Source organism: Varroa destructor, unplaced genomic scaffold (genome assembly GCF_002443255.2).
Source record: "Varroa destructor unplaced genomic scaffold, Vdes_3.0 BEIS01000001.1, whole genome shotgun sequence".
NCBI classification, from domain to species: domain Eukaryota; kingdom Metazoa; phylum Arthropoda; class Arachnida; order Mesostigmata; family Varroidae; genus Varroa; species Varroa destructor.
The window spans coordinates 21695958-21717330 of record NW_019211454.1 but is presented as its reverse complement, the minus strand read 5'-3'; the positions used below and the strand labels follow the sequence as shown (position 1 = coordinate 21717330).

Here is a 21373-nt window from a genome sequence, read left to right as displayed (position 1 = left end):
CTCAGCTAGTTTCGACTAAGCTGTATGCATTCTCTAGTAGTGTTTTTCTTCCAATTCCAAGGTGCCTCAGTATGTGACTAGGTAAGTGTTTCTGATAAAAGTAGCCTTGAGTTACGGTTTAGAGTATTCTCAGCTAGTTTCGACTAAGCTGTATGCATTCTCTAGTAGTGTTTTTCTTCCAATTCCAAGGTGCCTCAGTATGTGACTAGGTAAGTGTTTCTGATAAAAGTAGCCTTGAGTTACGGTTTAGAGTATCCGCAGCCTGGTTATCTCACGTTTCCAGCTATTGTATGTATACATATGAGCGTGTCTAATAGTGCTTAGTCATCCCTGGTTACTGGTAGACCAGCCAATCAATTCCGACCAGGTTGCTACGCAGGACCACTTTCGACAAAGGTATACAGCGCTCCTGTGCTTGTGTGTGTGTGTGCGAAAGTGCTGATAAGCAACTTTCGGAAACCTAAAATACTTATGCATACAGTTTTTATACGAAATTTTCTTAAATGCTATATATATATATATATATATATATATATATATATATATATATATACACCTATATATATATTCGTTCGTAATCCTTCTTTGTGAAAATGAGACTCTGCGTTCAGTAGCTTGTTTCTTCTATAATATAGTTTTATATAATTATATATATATATAATATATATAATTATAGTTGATAAATATTGACAACATATATTGCATAGCCACATATGTTATCACAGCAGCTTAAGCATACTAGATAGTCCAGCAAATAAATCTATGAACAACACATATCGAACTTTAACTTTATAAAAATAAGAACTTTCGTTATTTGTTTACGTATATCTACAACATTTGGCGTAGTAATGTTCCATGTTTCTTTGAAGATGATTCAATTCTACGAACAACATTAACACTTGTATTCTAATCTATTATACATTTTTCTATTTACCTATTACATGCATTTTTTAGATTAATTAATGCCCAAGTCTACTTGGGCAAGATATTTAACCTAATCCGTTTACAGAGAGTTTAGTCACCTAATGTGTCGCAGGGACGTAATGACTAACAAATAGGCTATGACTAATGTGTAGACAAGTTAGAATTAGCTAGTCCATGGGCCCGCCCAGCAGCAGTGGAATGGGCGAAAACCACTATGATCACAACCAGCCAGCCAGTTATTGTAGTAACACGTTTACAGCACTATAGAAAGGGCACTATGGTAAGGGAATATTAGATTAGCTCGGAACAGGAATATTAGATGAAAGCGTACTACTACTGGCTGAGCCAACAAACGAAAAAGAGGGTTATCGTGTACTGTGTGGGTTTTTTTTTATTTCGCTTTGAAACTCGATAGGTGGCGCCACGTTACGATTCAGCGGTTTGTTGCAGTTCAAGCGTCAGACTTCCCAAATAGGCATCTGGTGAGCGGAGCACGAAGCTACGTGGAACAAGTGAGTTAATGTGTTCACTATTTGCGTACGACAGATACGAACGTAAGTTAAGAGAAACATGCATTGTGATGCAGTAATTAGATGTTTCGACTGGATGTTCGAAAATTCTTATGAATAAGCGGAAAAACATGTTCTTTATTCTTTATGTATGTATGTAGCCGTAAAGAAGGTACTAGCAGCTGTAATCGGCTGATTGGCTTATGCCTCTATTTCTCTAACTGGGAAGTATAGCTATCTGGCTTCTTGAAGTTAATAACTGAGGCTTATCTATTACAATTGACACTACAAGCAGACTCACGTTTGGTACAACCAAGTGTGGTGCTCGTTTCCGTATAATCAAAGTCTGTGTGTAGTTAACCCTAGCGTCACTTTAAGCGAATGGCGTCCTGCGTGGGTCGTAAATTATAACATCTGCATTTCCAAATTGTGTTTGTGACAAAATACTCGGCTAAGGATATGATTAGTTTTACGTTAGGTAAAGCTAGACTTCGAGGGGGCAGTGGAACAGGGAGCAGTGGAATTTTTTGAGTGGCTCATTTATAAGATGGGTGTCAACAGCTGTAGCTCGTTTGACTTGTATTAGGCTTAAAAGGAACACATCGAAGGCTTAAAAGGAACACATCGATACTCTTCCAACGTTCCTTATTAGCGTGACCATGTAAAGACATGGCCGTTGCTTTATTGAGGATATAAGCTGATGGCGTCTGTGTTTTTCCATTTCAAAATTCATCTTTCGTATCGATACTTGTGTTCGTAGATCAGTCCTGTTCCAGCAATTCGAATGGCTGCGTCAATCGTAGCTGGTTCCAACAAATATCCGCAAATACGAAGTACTGTGTAAATAGATTTAGATCTTGTTAATGATAAACCCCGTTACAGACCTCTGTCAGATAACTATTTTTGTCTGACAGTATGTATAGCTGGTGGATCCCACAGTTCTCTTGGAACAACTGTATTACGCCTTATTGATAGCGTTACCATTAAAAACAAATACTGACGTTATTGGTCGATTTTCTCCTTTTACAGACAAAATGGCAAACGGCAGAGGTGGTGGTAGAGGCGGCGGTGATTTTCACAATGGCCAACGAGGAGGAGGAAGAGGAGGAGGAGGAGGAAGAGGAGGGGGAGGAGGAGCAAGCGGAGGAGGAAGAGGAGGGGGAGGAGGGAATAGCCGTGGGCGCGGGCGTGGGCGCGAAATGGCTCCGAGGCAAATGCGCCAACCGCAAGAACCTTCTGAAATATGGGCAGGCCCCAAAATGCCCAAAACACCGCCTGTTATCGAGCCTTTGGCTGAACCTTCTCCAAGACTACCGTCAAGCAATGAACTACAGTTGGAAATTCAGAAACCGAAAAGCCCAGGACAAGTAAATTGTGCACAAATCACGTGTTTAACTAATTGTTTTCAGCTCAGTTTGGGCTCTAACATTAGATCAGCGTTTTTTTACACGGTACAGATCGAGCAAATGAGTAAGTCGAAAAAAGCAGGTAACCAGAAAGGTTCGGCGAAAAAGAAGCCTGCTTCTATAACACAAGAACCCTCGACGGGCCCGAAAAAGCAGCGCAGACTTAGTCTTAAATTAAACAGGTCTATCTTCTCAAAAATACCACCAAGCGCATTTGATAACCAGATGCTTGCTTATGATAGCAAGCAGCGTGCGTGCGGCCTTAAAAGGCTACCCAATGACAGCCTGGTTTATCAGGTAGAGTGTGATGACAGGTTTTGGCAGGTGACGCTTACCTATGAAAAAGCGGTAAATCTAGCCGGACTTAAACCGGGTAAAAACTTTTCCATGGGTGAAGAGTTTGAAGAGTCAATGACAGCGTTAATGTACATGCTGAATTATATGCCATCACTGCATTTGACGCCACTTGGCAGAGGGTTTTATGGATTACCTGATGAGCAACCCACAGTAATTTCAGGTGGGTTTGAAGTTTGGAGTGGCTATAGAGCCCATATTTTAGCAGCAGAAGACAAATTGATTTTGAATACTAACCGCGCCATTACCGCGTTCATAAGACCCGGCTACCTTGTAGAGCGTATGGCCGATCTTTTAGGTGTTGCGAGAAATGACGTTCCCACAGCTCTGCATAGAAAACAAATTTTAGAACTGTCCAAAAAGCTTTCACGGTGCAAAGCAGAGCTTACGCATCTCAAAAGACCTAAACATATTACCATACAAAAAATTACCCTTGAGCCTGCAAGCAAAATTTCATTCAGAGATCATGAGAACAACCCTATCCTTGTGACAGATTACTTCAGCAAAACCTATGGTTGCTTGAAATATCCAAACTGGCCTTGTGCGGAGGTCGGTGTTCGAGAACCTAGATATTACCCGCTAGAGGTTTTGAAAATACTGAGCGGTAATTCCTACCACGGAGAACAATCACGTGATATGGTGCGCGACATAATACGTTTGGCGGCCATTCCTCCGCGCAATAGGCTGGAAGAAATTAAATTCACCACGCGCTCGTTGATAAGTCACAAAGAGATAAAGGATGAGTTCGGTATGCATATTGAACCTATCGAAATGACGATTCCTGGAAGAATTTTGCCCACACCGATACTTACAGCAGGAAACAAGAAAATTGTCGGAGTTAACCCTGGGGTTATCGATTTCAGAGACAGTATGTTCTTTAAAACATCCAAGATTGATCGGTGGACAGTAATTAACACCGATGAAAGGCAGACACAGGATACGTTGCAGTGCTTTGCCAGAGCATTTCAGAACCAAGGAAAAAAAAGCGGCGTACTGCTTGCAAATCCTGTGCAGCACAACAACGAATTTCCAACCATAAGCGACCGTCAGGTGCTGAAAAACATCATACAACAGATCATTAAGATGGGTGAGATTTGTGCATGGGTTCTCGATCTTAAGATAATTAATCTTAAAATATTGCAGTATTTAGAAATAAAACAATATAAATAAAACGGCACTGTACAGCTTTGCTCTTCAGTCAAATCAATACATTTAATTAGATATAGATTATTTTATGAGATATCGATTATGTAATCTAACCTTTCCATCTGATATTAGTTATTTATTGCCATCGTACTAACTTCTGTTCTCGCTTTTTAAGTTACTGTGAACAAGCTTGACTTCATCATATTTGTGATCAGTAATTACACTGGCGTTCACGCTGCGATCAAATCTACATGCGATGTTACCCTCGGGGTGTCATCTAAATGCGTAAAATCAGATACGATCGAAAAAATCATCAGAAATGATCGCCCTGGCCCTAACCAATGTCTGGTTAACATCCTTTATGGATTGAACCCCAAGTTTGAGGGTGAAAACGTCGTCGGGATCAACACAGAGTTCGCGTTCAAGATGCTGACGAGCACTCCGACGATCATAATTGGTGTGTGATATATGAACATTTGGATTCCACTATGCAGTACAATTATGGCAATGGCGTAATTTTACGATCCAATGATACTTAATCTACGTCTACGTGTATTCTACTAATGTCTAGAATTCTAAATCAATTGACCGTAAAGGTGAAGTACTGCTACATCGCAATAAGCACTATTTACTAGTTGGCAAACAAGATCTACAGACGTGTACAACCACGCATTGATTTGGATGTACGATGACCATTTGGGAGAAACAAAAGAATAAATTCTGGTATTGTTTTGCAGGCCTTGACGTTAACCATGGACAAACAAGAGTATGCGATGGATTACCGAAGCTACCATCCACGATTGGCATTGTTGGAACGCGCAACGTTAATGCCACTTTGTACACGGCTGTAATGTCTGCGCAGAAAAAGCCAGAGGGAACCAGAGATCGGGAAATCATTCAATCCGCAAATTTGAAACCTGCAATTAAACGATTATTTATATCCTTCTATCAAAAAACTGGCCGCAAACCGCAGAAAGTCATCATTTATCGTGACGGTGTGTCCAATGGCCAATTTAAGTCCATTTTATCTGTAGAGCTGAGGGCAATAATTGAGACCTTGGAAGAAATGAGTGACGACAATGGTGGCAAATATAGGCCAGCAATGACATTCGTTACTGTCCAGAAACGCCACGATGTGCGTTTATTCCCAAAACAGGTAACTGTTGATAACAAAGGTAGGGAAAAACAGAACCCCATACCAGGTACAGTTGTTGATAGCGTTCTGCCTTCGCGGCGCTGGTGGAACTTTTATCTTAATAGCCATGAGGGTATCCAAGGAACGAGCAAACCCGCGCACTACATTGTGCTTTTCGACGAGAACAATTTCACAAACGACCAGATGCAGTCGTTGTCGTACTACCTTTGTTACTTATATGGCAAGTGCCCTCGTGCCGTATCCATCCCAGCACCCATATATTACGCACATTTGGTGGCGTTCCGCGCCGCTGAAGTCGGTGCGTTCCAGCTGCACAGTAGCCCAGAGTATAGCCCGTTTGATGCCCGTAATTCTGCTGGCGCATCCGGAATTGGAGCCATACAAAGACAGGAACAGAAAATATTAGAACTATATCAGAATTCGATTGATGTTAAGCAAGGTTACGCTCAAAAAATGTTTTTCCTTTAAGTATGAGAAGAGAAAAGTATTGTTTCTAGAATCGACGAAGCAGTCGCGCGTGCAACAGGTACGTTGATGCGGTCATCTTTTGGCCACCTAAATTTATCTATATACATACCAACTTTTATTATGATTAGTCCGTTTCATACTAAGAATAGCTATTGCTTGCCATGTTCTATTCACATTGTGCATGCTGAAATATTCATATTTAATGGCAACTTGCTTGACATATATGGCAAACACATTAGGTATAGTTGAAGGAGCAAAGCAAAAACAAAAGAAAAGAAACAGATTAACATTTACGGTATTTTTAAACTAAAAGAAAAAAAAATTACCGGCGTAACCAATGCACTCTTGAATAGCATAAGGCCATTAAAGATAACAATTCTACAAAATCATGTGAATTATCTATAAAACTTATATGGCATAGGTCAACCGATTGTTGTCTTTCTCTGTTATTTTTAGCGGCCAATTTAGATTGCTACCTTAAAAAATACGCTAAAAAATAAGTAGCACCATAAAACTTTCAGGTAAAATAGCTTAATACACACATGCTATCGCCGCAAAGTTCGTTTCCGTGTAAAGAAGTTATCAAAAAATAATAAGGTGAACTTGTTTTTGTGTTACATCATTTACAGTAGTAGATCCACAACTAACCACCGCTAACAAATGAGTGAAAGAAATATAATAAAATATTTGCTGCGTACAGTTAACGCAAAATCGTGTGAAACTGACTTTTCTCGCCAATGAAAATAGTCTATCACTTCGACTATAGCCCTTTTTATACTACTCATATAAATATATAGTAGTTATAATAATGGGACAAACAGAAAAAATAATATTCAAGGGACCCGTGGAGGAGATAGTTGATAACAGCTCATAAACAAACGTAATGACGAAATTTTTCTAAATTATGCTAGAGGGTAATAGGTTATAGACTGTTGGTGATTTCGACTTTGGGGTAGCAGTTGGTAACGGACATAAGAGGGTAAAGTGCATGAGCAACGTATGAGAACGTAGGGGGTAAACCGTAAGCTTAGGAGCAGAAACGTTGTCTACAGTAATGGGGATATCGGGAAGAGTATGCAGGGATCCGCAAGGGGGGACAAGACACGCACAGGTAACTTTAAAGATGGCATGTAGGGTATCGTTTCGTGGAACTTAAATGGTTTGCTTCATTTCACAGCTATGGTTCCACGCCCACATGGTTACGTAGTACGAAATAAAAGGAACAACCAAGTAGTTCTAAATTAGGGCTAGTATTTTGAAGGACAGCGTAAATTAGTATTTTCAAGAACAGCGTAAGTTACAATGGGTTTTGAACATCTTGCTAATTACATAATATAGGCTAATTTTAGATCGCGGATCGTTTGCCAACGCCTTATTACATCAAATATTTGAGTCAAATATTGAACGTCTGGTCGAGGAGAAACGCTGCATCTTGTGAAGAATGATATCCAGTGTCTGAATCTAAACGCTGATGGTGAAACGTTGGGTATTCATAATCTTACGAACTCTTCAATACCGACATTTGATTAGAAAGGAGTGAATGTTTTGCCTAAGTTTCATGGTTTGCCTGCGGCGTTGACCGCAGTAGGTACTTCAGACAGCATTAATTTGATTGACATCAATATGCAGCCCATAATTATTACGATTTTCTAACGAAAATTGTTCAAAGAACCTATAATTTTAATGCGTTTGCCGAAAGTTTCCTTACTCAATAATACATGATCCAACTTATAAAAAACTTCGAGTTAGTTTTAGCGTTTTATTCTGATATTAGTTCTAAGTCGAAGTTATAATTTTCGACGTTGTAATCGCAGTACACGTGAAATTTTTAATAAACAAAACTTCTACCATTTATTTTATACGAACAGATAAAATTCGTATTCGCTTAGTAAGTTATCTGAAGTATCCTTTTAGCCGGTTTGGTCCTAAATTGATTACCAATGCACTTGAAATATCATTGTAACAGAATTTAGCGATTTAATCATGAGAAGATGATAACGAATATTAAGATGACTGAAAAAAAACCGCAGTCGCGTTGTAAGTCTTGAAAAAGGTCATATTCATCCTCTAGCCCAACTTAAAGTTGATAGCCAACCTATAGCGCTTGGAATCATTTATCAAATATAAATTTAAAGACTCTCTGTAGTTGCACTTGTTAATAAAGAGAGCTTACGCTTGGAAGTAAGTTTCTAATTATTATAGCGGCGCAGAATCGTAAATTGCGTGTATCGTTTTCGAAAAACTCTTGATTATACATTTTGTCATTTAGCAACGAATAGACTCTTAGGCTGAAGTGTACCAATCTATTCGCAAAGGGCAAGTATTGAGCGACGCAGTAGATTACTAGGGTTTCGAAATGAACTTATAATCAATAGAAACCTTCGACTATATGTTGATTCTAGCGAAGTGCTTGACATAATGGGTTCGTTGGTTTCAGTGGAGAGTGCAACGGCATTAAATGTTCACTGGATAAAAAAATTTAACAAGTCAATTTTTTGGCAAAAGAAATGGGCTCGTTGAAAAAAATCTATGCGGAATTCCATCTGAGATTTTTCTGGAACCCCATTTTGGGCTCTACTATTGTTTGCATGTTATTCAAGAGATAAAGTCGATAATAATTGGAAGCGATTAAAGCTCTAAATGCAGGTCAAAGATACAACGACGGTTTAAAACCATTGTAGCAAGCGATCCATGGAGTCCAAGGTGGGGTATTACTTATATTAATTCTAGGATGCTTCGATTGAAAATCCTGAGTTAAAATGAATTTGATATATTCTTTTACATTTCAAACAAAAAGCAATTTCCTGTTTATTTAGTATATATAGATATTTAGGAACCGAGATGTAGCTTAAAGTTGACTTTTGCTCGCGTATAAGAAATTATCTGCATTTAACATCAATTATAATCGACAGGGCCTTTAAAAATAAATGGCCTTATGTTTACGACCAGTCCTACAGAATATTAGTCCCATTAAAATTGGTTCATTAATTTCAGACACTTTGACTTAGTGAATCGTTTAACGTTTTAAGAAAACGGGGCAGTATTGAACAGGATCAACTGGAAGTCAGTTCTGATGACGAACTCTATCTTTGGAATATCTTTAAGTTTTGCATAGTGTATTCGGTTTGAAGTTAACAAATGCTATCGCAGTGGATAAGCTTTCAAATCACTACAGATTGCCAGTATAGACAGGGTAAATATACCTGTAATAGATTTCCTTCGAGAACAGGTATAGGCTATGATAAAATTTAAGCTAGATTGTGTACCGTACCACATGTATCTAATCGTCAGCCGGAACAAATGGCGTTATACCGCAGTATTACACAGCAAAGCAGATCATGCCTAGTTTTAGTTTTTCAAGTAACCTATATATGTTAATATACGCGGAAAGAAGTGATTATGTATATAGTCCGAATCTCTAAATATATGCTATAATAATTGTACATGACTGACTTCATGATCAAAATGTACCTCTACAAAATAAAGACTGTGAAGTCAACCGAAGTTCTCCGGGAAAACCCAAACCAAAAATATTTTTGAGCGTTATGAAAAAATCTTCCCTGATATTTACCTAATGAAGATTGAACGAAGTATTCTTATTATAGACATCATGTAGTCATAACAAAAACAGCACTTAATCTAATGGTTATTTTTGTGCTAATTAGCCGATTTCTCTTAACCTTTTCCTTAAATAATTAGTGATATAACGATTCGATTTGGCATTTGCTTACCTTGAAATAGTGTAAAAAATTAAATCATAAAATAAAATTAATTTTTAAATTGGATTAGAAGACAATTCCAAATACAGTTTTACGGCTTTAGCGCTGGAATAGCTGCTGAGTCGTATAGGCAATATGGAATATAAACCGGCTTAACTAAATAGGTTTTTAATGAGACCCCAAAATATCAATTAACAGTGAATCAATGAATAATGTACTGATATAGATAAATTGCCACTCATATAACCCAATCTAAGTCAGTTACGATAAAGATAATAAGGGACGACAGTGGATGGTTCGATACATAGCTTAACTTTTCGTCTTTTTTTTTGACACAGCGAACGCTTGAATTTATAACTTTATTTCTAGCAATAACAGTTATTTTGTGTAGTTACTGCCATGAAACGCTTCGTCTTACACAAGTTCTCGACTGAGCTCGATTTTGTTACCCTAGCATCATAGTCCAGTTAGATAAACTAATTAACAGTTCGCCGCTGCCCTACTTTAGTATGATGATCTAATTTTTTTATGGCCTATGAGGTATCTACCTTTTCGCAGATGCCCTTCAGCAAAAACCGCTCGTGTATATTGCTTCACATAGGGCTTCCTCGTGCGCTCTATCACTATGTGTAACCGAGCCCCTGGAAAATAGACGACCGAAAATATATACAGTTCATCCATTCGATTATTGAAGCCATGAAATTCAATGAAAGGCTCAGTAACGCCGATCGCCGTAGAATTACAAGTAATTGAACCATTATTCATTTCGAAAATATGACTTTATGGAGTAATTTATTATGACAACCTTTAAGTGCCTTACTGCGATATTATAAGTTTATGAATGCAGTATATTTGCACCGACATATAATTAATTTTAATCGAATTTGCTCACGTCTCTTGGGTCTTAACGCTTACCACATTATCTCTATAATAGCAACCCTATTCTTCTAGAAAAGGATAAACTGTTTTTGAACGTAGCTTACGCTTGCACGAGGTTTGTGCCTGAATTCATAGGCGTGGACCAGCAACCCCAGTTTACGGGTCGTACACAAATCAAGCAGTTCGAAAGAAACGCTCTCTCGCCGCAAAGTGGAAATGACCCTTCTAAACATGTGTAAATATATCAATATTCTGTGCCTCACAGACGAACCAGCAGTCAAAATTGTCATCAGCCGCAACAATTAAAGAATCTTTGTACCAAAAGGTTTCAGTGACACATACGGGATGCTAAAATACTTCACTTAGTTATAGGCAGAGGTTAGTGCGGAGAACCTATTTGAAGCTGTAGAAATCTTAAAGGGCAACCTAAATCGTCGAGAGCAGATTCATCAGTTAGTATCTGGCATTGTTAGATTAGCAGCTGTTTATCGGAATATATTGAACGATATAGGGTTGGCTATGAAAGCTCGAAATCATCAGAAAAATCTTTACGATGAGTTTGACGTAAAGATCTATTCAAAAGAACTAACAAATCTTACTAGAACATTTCCATGCCCAAAGCTAAGAGCGAGTAGAGACAATACCGTTTAAGTGATTCTCGACATCATAGATTTTCGGATTAAAATGTTCTTTTGGAACTCCTAGATTAGTCGATAGATTGACAAACATTAACGTCAAAAGTTATCACAGTGCAAAGATCTTTCAGCTTCACGAAATCAAAACAATTCAAGAGGAATCTCCAACAATGAATGGCAAATTATCTATGAAGATAGTTGAGGAGCAGATTATAGAAATGGGTGATTCTTGCATGGGGCTATCATATGACTGACAGTTTCTTTACACAGTCGACTGATGTTATGAAAACAACATTTTTTACGAATACTTCTTTCTAGAATTAATTTCCATTGTACTTCTTTAATATATACTTGTAACTTGTAACTATCGACTACAGACAAGTAGGTCGGTTACATTTTTACAAATGGACTCGTTATTTCTGTGCAGTTTCTTTAAATATGGATGCACGAAGTGTCTTACTTTACTTTACGTTTGAGGTACATGTGACGTTTATTTTGAAATACATTGTCCAGGTTGATTGTCAATTTTGGGGGCGAATGTGGCTGACTTCAAAGCGGAATCCGCTTTGCGACGCTCATCTAAATTTCGAGTCTTGTCATTGGTACTCGGTATTCGAATTTGGTTCTTCCGAGTTCGCGGATCATCTTGTGCATAAAAAAAAATAATGATGTTGAACTTACGTGCCGTCATGTCGTTACCTTTCATCAGAATGCAATGAGCTTTGAGTACAATGGTGGCGCTAATTACGTGATATTATTTACTTTACTCTTCAGGGAGACACGTAAATAGTGGGCAGGAAACGCCTATGCAAAAATGTTGTCAACTATCGGCATTGCAGGTACCCGTAATTTAAACATAACTTCTTGCACTGTTTGTGAATGTGGACCACAAAACGATCCAGACTTTAGTTCAAAAGTTAATTGTTGGACAGCTGTTAAAATGATTTTTCGTAGAAAAGGATGATCGTATACCGTGTCGAAAGGTCAATTCAATGCCGTACCAGCAAATGAAATAAAAACCACCACCGAGGTCTGTGAAAGTTTGTTCCGCGATAGCACTGATATGGATCTATACCTGATATACGATCACATTCATAATAAATTAGAATTGCCATGATACGAGCCTATTTCTGAAACAAGTAACTGTCAATAGCCGAGAACCTGTAAGCAAAACCCAATGGCAGTTCTAAAGTAGATCCTGTTTCTTGGCGGCTGAGGCGAGGCCTTTACACGGTAGAAATTACCACGTCTAGGGGTCCACGTTCTAAAGAAATATTGGACAATGAAAGTAGCATAGGTAGCCATGAGAGTTGGCGCAAGCGCATGTCGCCTGGAAATAGCTCCGCTCAGTGGCTATAAGCCACTGCTAGATTGTTTTTATCTGTTAGTGCGGTGCATGCTTGATTAATGGAGAACAGGTGGGCGAACGAGAATGCAGATTTCATGTGATGGTGTCTTTGCCGAAAACGTCACACGCCATAAAGTAAGTGGCTGGCTGACCAGAACCTTCTAATGTCTTTGTATTCATACAATCGTGCTAAACTGAAAATGGGACAGATACCACAAAACTATTATGCTAATTTCAATATTGTTGTATATATACACAAGTTTATGTGTACATAAAGAATGAAAAATTGTCCACCAAAGCCTGATGTACCCCCAAAACAGAACAGTTTGGTATCGAATCACGTTGCGTACAAGAGTCATGTTTTGTTTCGCACACATACACACAATAGAGTATGCTGTATTTAAGAATGCACGTTTCGGAGGTCTTTTGTATGTTATTGTATGGGTTTTCTTAATGTAAAAGTATAACGGACTTTTGAGGGCATGATCAGCAGAATTCACCTATAAATAATCAAACACACTAATCTTTATTTCAGAAAAAAAAACAGCGAAAATAATCGGAAACAAGCCTACAAAGTAATCGATTGGCAACCATTTATAAGCGTTGTGATTGAATCTTCTCAATACCAGAATCTGTAAAATATTTATTCTTATCGAAAGGCCCATTTATTTAATATGATGAGACGCAACCGTGTTCGCTTACTCGAATTGTTTCACTAGCTGATCTAATTGGTTCTCAAAGCGGACTACAACCGTCTACATTCGTTTAACGATAGCATCGCGAACTACAAACACTTTGGGGTTTCGAGAGAACGTCGTCAATGTGGTTTACTGTAGTCCTAAGGTTAGATTAGGCTAGATTAGAGAAGTCTTCGTAGCTGGCGCAAGGAGGGATTTGTGATGAATGTAGCCAACCGACTCTGCCTATCTCAAATGGAGTTCGCAAGACCAACTAGCTCAAAATCGGATCTTCAGTTGAAAGAACACTTAGCCTAGTACGTTCTCTTGACAATCTATGCATTTTTTCTTCCTCAATAGCAAGTCGCTTCAAACGAAGAACACGTAAAGCCATGAAGAAGTATGTAATACAAATTAAGTAGTACGACAGTATGTGGTTCTTGATATGAGATCGATTACATAGCACTTACGTCTAAGTATGCTAGAAGCAATAACTCTTAGGAACTTTACGACGAAATTTACTGATTACTAAGCACGAGTTTACAGTAAATCAACACGACTTATCTAATAGATGTTTTACAAACACCGTAATTTTTGCTAGTAACTATTTTGAATCGTTGACGTGTTTGTTGTCTCTAAGCTTACTTAACTTCGATTTCTTCTTTAGACATTCGATTACAGAGGACGATATAGGACAAAAAAGTTTCTATTTATAACAATAATTCACATAATAATAACAAGAAGCCAGCGTAAAAATGTTAGGCAAATCTGGTAAAGGTTTGAGATCAAATTGGTCCAAATTTATTATAACGAGCCGTTCTCTCTCTCTCTCTCTCTCTCTCTCTCACCCTCTCATAATTCTATTCACTCTATAAACATTTACTAACAGAGTGTTTCCGATAATCTTGAATGTAGAATGTAGCTTAATCCCATTAAGATGTTTTTGGGTTCATCTGATTCGGAGATGTACATTTTTGGCAAACCTATTTTCTAAAAAGCTCACAATTTAAGTCTTTGTCATGTTATGATGTTTTATTGTACCTTAAAGTACATGCATATTTTTAAAACAAGGCATTTAATAACATCAACAGGATTATAGCAACGTGTAAGATCACATTAAATCCTTAAGTGTTCCATTTGTTTAACATTTCATTAATACAATTTTCTGTATGCTTCAGACTTGCGGTATTGATTTTTTCTAAATTTATAAATAGAGAAAATTAAATTTCTCACGTTTTCTTATATGCACATTTACGGTATTTGTCTATCTAAAAATATAAAAGCTGCTGTATTTTGCTACTTGTTTAAAATAAGTTATTCAACAGTAGACACTATTTTCTCTGCATAAATGTATGCGCGTGGTCGTATAGTCTATCGAGCTTCGATTTTTCTCACGTCTAGTCTATCCAAAGCACGTAACGATACGTCAATAGACATGCACTATGTCAATAGGCACCATAACATCGCATCTTAAATGGGACAGAGCTCATGTGCGTATAGGCATGGGGTTACAAAATGAAGGAAGGTCATTTTCGAGAGCAGGCAGCACTATCACGATTTGGAATATCAAAATAAGAAATTATCGCTGCTTTTCTTGTATTGAATCCCTATGGTATGCCGTTCGCATCCTGCCGTTCTAAGATGCTATTATCGAGGTTAGCATATTATTTTCGAGCAGACTTTTCAGGGCTGACGTTTTTATCAAATAAGGCATAACTACTCCCGTACTTCTTCGGCAGTTGTTCGAGCTGCCGATGGCGAAATTGGGTAGGTGTCAAAAATGTATTTTGCATCCAGAACCTCCATTTTTATAGGTTGGATAGAAAATCTTGTTTCCTGTAAAATAAGATTACAACGTCTTAATATATATATATATATATATATGGAAAAAAGAAAGCACTTGTGAATGGTATATACAGAGGTAAATTGGTAGTGGAGAGACACTTACCTTATGTCACATCTAGCCGAAGTCAAAAGCTAGCAAAGCAGTGTGCTGCTTTCATGGATATAAGGATTACTGGAGGGGATTTGCGATGTTCAAAAACTGAATTCACACTTCGCGAGTGTATCTTATCTCGGTCGACTGTCGAAGGTCAATGGGGACCCCCGTTAATCGGCTGAGATGATAAACTGCGTATATTAGATTATTATCAGGTGCCTAAAATGTAAGAATCAGAAGCCTGGGAGTGCTACAAACTACGCGAAGCGGACCAAGAAACGAAGTTTCTCATTGACTCTCAATTCGTTCAACTAATAATCTTCAATTCTCATTTTGCTCGGTACTAAGCTCAGCCACAATTACAGGTTTCACTGGCTTTAGGTCATACGCCTAAGGTAAACGAGTAAAATTTTTCTCTAAGAAAGTGCAATTTATTAAATAGCAAAGATCATGAGAACGGAAGAATATCGTGCAGAATGACGGCGGATACATAATGAACGAATGAATGAATGGATGGATGGATGAATGATTTTGTTACTAGGATTCGTGCAAAACATGAATAATATTGTATGGATGCTTAATCAATATTGCTGTATATGATAGTTTAGAACTTTTAACATTTACAGTGTGACACACTCTATGTGATGGTTCACGCGAACGAGTTTGCCATGTCCTACATGAAAATTGCCAAACTGTATCTGACCTTCAATGTTTTACACCTTCCGAGATGGGTATCTTAGGCTGTCCTTATCCACTTGGTCGCATTACTGCACCGATCTATTTAAGATCGAATTGCCTAATAAGGTTTTCCTTGTTGCGCTGATAAATAATAATTCCAATGCGTCACAATATATTCGTTTGGTATTTTTTCTTTTAACAAACACGCATTACATACAACCAAATCGCTTGAAATTCGGGTCTTATTTTTCATTGCCCATATATCTTTCTCATAACTTCAGTGCACGACCTTTTCTCATGACACGTTTATATTATACAGAATGTGCCAGTAATTAGTACTATAAATCAGGAATCATGCTTCTTTTAAAAGTAACGCATGAATGACTAGATTAAGCGTACGATTGTATTTAATTGAACAAAAAAAAAAGAAACACCTGTATATTGTTTCGATGAAAACATTTATTTGGTTGAACGATGTGACATTTTTGTTACATAATAATAATAATAATAATAATGGTAGTTACCTTTACTATCTCGTTAAAATCGCTTGCAGTCGTTCTTCTGCACATCGATTTATCTATTTTCACATCGATAATCTGTCCTCACTTGATTACATTCTCTCACAATTGCGATGTTTATGTGTAAGTGTGTAACTTTTCTCGGCCTTGAAGATCATTTCAGTTACGAATGATTGCACCGTAGACAACAATACTCATGTTGGTGCCATTAGTTCCTCACCTTTAAACCAATAAATCCACAGTTCGAAAGTACGGTTAGTTACCGATTGTGATCGGTCCTTTATAAATAATCATGGCCTGAATGAAAATATCAGTCATTTGTCGTTTCCGAATCATTGTCTCACCGTGCCCAATGGGCTCTCTGAAGCACTTTTGTGTTTAGTTATCGACATCATTGTGGATAAATGATTCCGGGTCGCCTCCCTTTCAACATCCAGCGGTGCAATAATTATTTATAATATAATAATTAATAGATTATGTACATATGCACCGAGGTGAGAAACAATACGCGTAGTATAGTGTCGTTAGTTAAACGAGATATAGGACAACACTCCATATATTCGTTAAAAAAAACCCATCGTCAGGACATGTAAGGCATACGAGTTCACGTACTTGGCCTACTTACGTAATTACATCAATGCACACATTTAACCGCCTACAAATTAGCCAGCAATTCGTTATGACGATCACTATGTTAGTCGCGACCCCACACATCCACGAAAATACGGTTGACGGTCATCGGGCCCGGTCAGATAATCTGAGTATAAATTGAAACGAACGAAATCGACATGATATCATCTTAACGCTTCGCCAGATTCGTGCAGCAAGCCTCTACTAGTAGCACATCCAGGCAGCCGTTCCGACATAACAACAAGCACTATTTAAGACAAACTTAGACTTCTTCCATAGGCTTGTGCATTACAATACAACGTATGATATTGCTGACTCGGAGGTACACAAATCGTACATTCGTTTACAAAGAAACATGTCCTATTTTGCAAATGAAAGCGAACGGTAAGAACAGACGATAAAACACGTACAATGGCACTACAGTTATAAAGCCAAGAAAAAAAATGCGACGAAAAAAAAGATTCGTGTTCGTGATCGAAACGATCTGCTCGCGGTTGTAGCAACGAATTCGGCCAGTTCTCACTGATCGCATGGTGACGCCTTTATTCTTTCTGTTCAAGCTCATTGCGTGTACCTTCTTGCTTCAGTAACACCACAGCAGGCCGGATTTGGTCACCTGCTGATTGAGTATGCAGTTTTTCATCACACATCGGTATCAATTCTTGCATGAACCTATCGCAACACCTTAATAACGTTAAACTCGATCTTGACGCTCTTCATGTATACATGTTTATAGTGCATTACGAACATAATCGTGTATATATATATATACATATATATATACATATATGTATGTGTAGCAGATTCTGTTCTATCTGCCCCTACCGTTGGCGTCTGGCCTGCAACGCATCAGAATAACTTACTCACTCGGTATTCATTTAAATTAATCCCTGTTTCTTCGTTCATTTTTTGTTGCTCCCGATCCGCACCAATGACGACAGCATGATCACATCACATGACATATTATGTGATGTGATCATGCTGTCGTCATTGGTGCGGATCGGGAGCAACAAAAAATGAACGAAGAAACAGGGATTAATTTAAATGAATACCGAGTGAGTAAGTTATTCTGATGCGTTGCAGGCCAGACGCCAACGGTAGGGGCAGATAGAACAGAATCTGCTACACATACATATATGTATATATATATGTATATATATATATACACGATTATGTTCGTAATGCACTATAAACATGTATACATGAAGAGCGTCAAGATCGAGTTTAACGTTATTAAGGTGTTGCGATAGGTTCATGCAAGAATTGATACCGATGTGTGATGAAAAACTGCATACTCAATCAGCAGGTGACCAAATCCGGCCTGCTGTGGTGTTACTGAAGCAAGAAGGTACACGCAATGAGCTTGAACAGAAAGAATAAAGGCGTCACCATGCGATCAGTGAGAACTGGCCGAATTCGTTGCTACAACCGCGAGCAGATCGTTTCGATCACGAACACGAATCTTTTTTTTCGTCGCATTTTTTTTCTTGGCTTTATAACTGTAGTGCCATTGTACGTGTTTTATCGTCTGTTCTTACCGTTCGCTTTCATTTGCAAAATAGGACATGTTTCTTTGTAAACGAATGTACGATTTGTGTACCTCCGAGTCAGCAATATCATACGTTGTATTGTAATGCACAAGCCTATGGAAGAAGTCTAAGTTTGTCTTAAATAGTGCTTGTTGTTATGTCGGAACGGCTGCCTGGATGTGCTACTAGTAGAGGCTTGCTGCACGAATCTGGCGAAGCGTTAAGATGATATCATGTCGATTTCGTTCGTTTCAATTTATACTCAGATTATCTGACCGGGCCCGATGACCGTCAACCGTATTTTCGTGGATGTGTGGGGTCGCGACTAACATAGTGATCGTCATAACGAATTGCTGGCTAATTTGTAGGCGGTTAAATGTGTGCATTGATGTAATTACGTAAGTAGGCCAAGTACGTGAACTCGTATGCCTTACATGTCCTGACGATGGGTTTTTTTTAACGAATATATGGAGTGTTGTCCTATATCTCGTTTAACTAACGACACTATACTACGCGTATTGTTTCTCACCTCGGTGCATATGTACATAATCTATTAATTATTATATTATAAATAATTATTGCACCGCTGGATGTTGAAAGGGAGGCGACCCGGAATCATTTATCCACAATGATGTCGATAACTAAACACAAAAGTGCTTCAGAGAGCCCATTGGGCACGGTGAGACAATGATTCGGAAACGACAAATGACTGATATTTTCATTCAGGCCATGATTATTTATAAAGGACCGATCACAATCGGTAACTAACCGTACTTTCGAACTGTGGATTTATTGGTTTAAAGGTGAGGAACTAATGGCACCAACATGAGTATTGTTGTCTACGGTGCAATCATTCGTAACTGAAATGATCTTCAAGGCCGAGAAAAGTTACACACTTACACATAAACATCGCAATTGTGAGAGAATGTAATCAAGTGAGGACAGATTATCGATGTGAAAATAGATAAATCGATGTGCAGAAGAACGACTGCAAGCGATTTTAACGAGATAGTAAAGGTAACTACCATTATTATTATTATTATTATTATGTAACAAAAATGTCACATCGTTCAACCAAATAAATGTTTTCATCGAAACAATATACAGGTGTTTCTTTTTTTTTTGTTCAATTAAATACAATCGTACGCTTAATCTAGTCATTCATGCGTTACTTTTAAAAGAAGCATGATTCCTGATTTATAGTACTAATTACTGGCACATTCTGTATAATATAAACGTGTCATGAGAAAAGGTCGTGCACTGAAGTTATGAGAAAGATATATGGGCAATGAAAAATAAGACCCGAATTTCAAGCGATTTGGTTGTATGTAATGCGTGTTTGTTAAAAGAAAAAATACCAAACGAATATATTGTGACGCATTGGAATTATTATTTATCAGCGCAACAAGGAAAACCTTATTAGGCAATTCGATCTTAAATAGATCGGTGCAGTAATGCGACCAAGTGGATAAGGACAGCCTAAGATACCCATCTCGGAAGGTGTAAAACATTGAAGGTCAGATACAGTTTGGCAATTTTCATGTAGGACATGGCAAACTCGTTCGCGTGAACCATCACATAGAGTGTGTCACACTGTAAATGTTAAAAGTTCTAAACTATCATATACAGCAATATTGATTAAGCATCCATACAATATTATTCATGTTTTGCACGAATCCTAGTAACAAAATCATTCATCCATCCATCCATTCATTCATTCGTTCATTATGTATCCGCCGTCATTCTGCACGATATTCTTCCGTTCTCATGATCTTTGCTATTTAATAAATTGCACTTTCTTAGAGAAAAATTTTACTCGTTTACCTTAGGCGTATGACCTAAAGCCAGTGAAACCTGTAATTGTGGCTGAGCTTAGTACCGAGCAAAATGAGAATTGAAGATTATTAGTTGAACGAATTGAGAGTCAATGAGAAACTTCGTTTCTTGGTCCGCTTCGCGTAGTTTGTAGCACTCCCAGGCTTCTGATTCTTACATTTTAGGCACCTGATAATAATCTAATATACGCAGTTTATCATCTCAGCCGATTAACGGGGGTCCCCATTGACCTTCGACAGTCGACCGAGATAAGATACACTCGCGAAGTGTGAATTCAGTTTTTGAACATCGCAAATCCCCTCCAGTAATCCTTATATCCATGAAAGCAGCACACTGCTTTGCTAGCTTTTGACTTCGGCTAGATGTGACATAAGGTAAGTGTCTCTCCACTACCAATTTACCTCTGTATATACCATTCACAAGTGCTTTCTTTTTTCCATATATATATATATATATATATTAAGACGTTGTAATCTTATTTTACAGGAAACAAGATTTTCTATCCAACCTATAAAAATGGAGGTTCTGGATGCAAAATACATTTTTGACACCTACCCAATTTCGCCATCGGCAGCTCGAACAACTGCCGAAGAAGTACGGGAGTAGTTATGCCTTATTTGATAAAAACGTCAGCCCTGAAAAGTCTGCTCGAAAATAATATGCTAACCTCGATAATAGCATCTTAGAACGGCAGGATGCGAACGGCATACCATAGGGATTCAATACAAGAAAAGCAGCGATAATTTCTTATTTTGATATTCCAAATCGTGATAGTGCTGCCTGCTCTCGAAAATGACCTTCCTTCATTTTGTAACCCCATGCCTATACGCACATGAGCTCTGTCCCATTTAAGATGCGATGTTATGGTGCCTATTGACATAGTGCATGTCTATTCTCAGCTAGTTTCGACTAAGCTGTATGCATTCTCTAGTAGTGTTTTTCTTCCAATTCCAAGGTGCCTCAGTATGTGACTAGGTAAGTGTTTCTGATAAAAGTAGCCTTGAGTTACGGTTTAGAGTATT

General features: G+C 38.1%; 2 protein-coding genes and 1 long non-coding RNA gene across 9 annotated transcripts in view; 2 read left to right on the top strand and 1 right to left on the bottom strand.

The window, feature by feature from the left end:
• The window catches only part of PDZ-GEF (PDZ domain-containing guanine nucleotide exchange factor), a 74251-nt gene extending 54634 nt beyond the window's left edge, over positions 1 to 19617 (top strand). For 3 of the 6 annotated variants that reach the window (XM_086990481.1, XM_086990483.1, XM_086990478.1), the window contains one exon: positions 18782 to 19617. In XM_086990481.1, the coding sequence (XP_086846607.1) occupies positions 18782 to 18849 (68 nt within the window). In that variant the 3' untranslated portion in view covers positions 18850 to 19617. The remainder of the gene's footprint in view (positions 1 to 18781) is intronic. The other 3 variants (XR_015328679.1, XR_015328702.1, XM_086990487.1) reach the window with 3 other exon arrangements.
• On the top strand, positions 1278 to 6684 carry LOC111255312 (protein argonaute-4-like). 2 transcript variants are annotated; one of them, XM_022817145.2, is made up of 4 exons: positions 1278 to 1436; positions 2463 to 4280; positions 4515 to 4796; positions 5077 to 6684. In XM_022817145.2, exons 2-4 carry the CDS (start codon positions 2468 to 2470, stop codon positions 5961 to 5963), a joined length of 2982 nt encoding a protein of 993 aa, XP_022672880.1. In that variant the 5' UTR covers positions 1278 to 1436; positions 2463 to 2467; the 3' UTR covers positions 5964 to 6684. The 2 variants fall into 2 exon arrangements, with proteins under 2 accessions (XP_022672880.1, XP_086844173.1); XM_086988047.1 differs by having other exon boundaries at positions 1281 to 1478.
• LOC147758377 (uncharacterized) lies at positions 16278 to 17947 on the bottom strand. Its single transcript, XR_015328770.1, has 2 exons — positions 16982 to 17947; positions 16278 to 16576 (listed from the first exon to the last, which is right to left on the bottom strand). It is a non-coding gene; the product is annotated as an uncharacterized LOC147758377 (long non-coding RNA).
• Positions 19618 to 21373: the final 1756 nt, after the last annotated feature.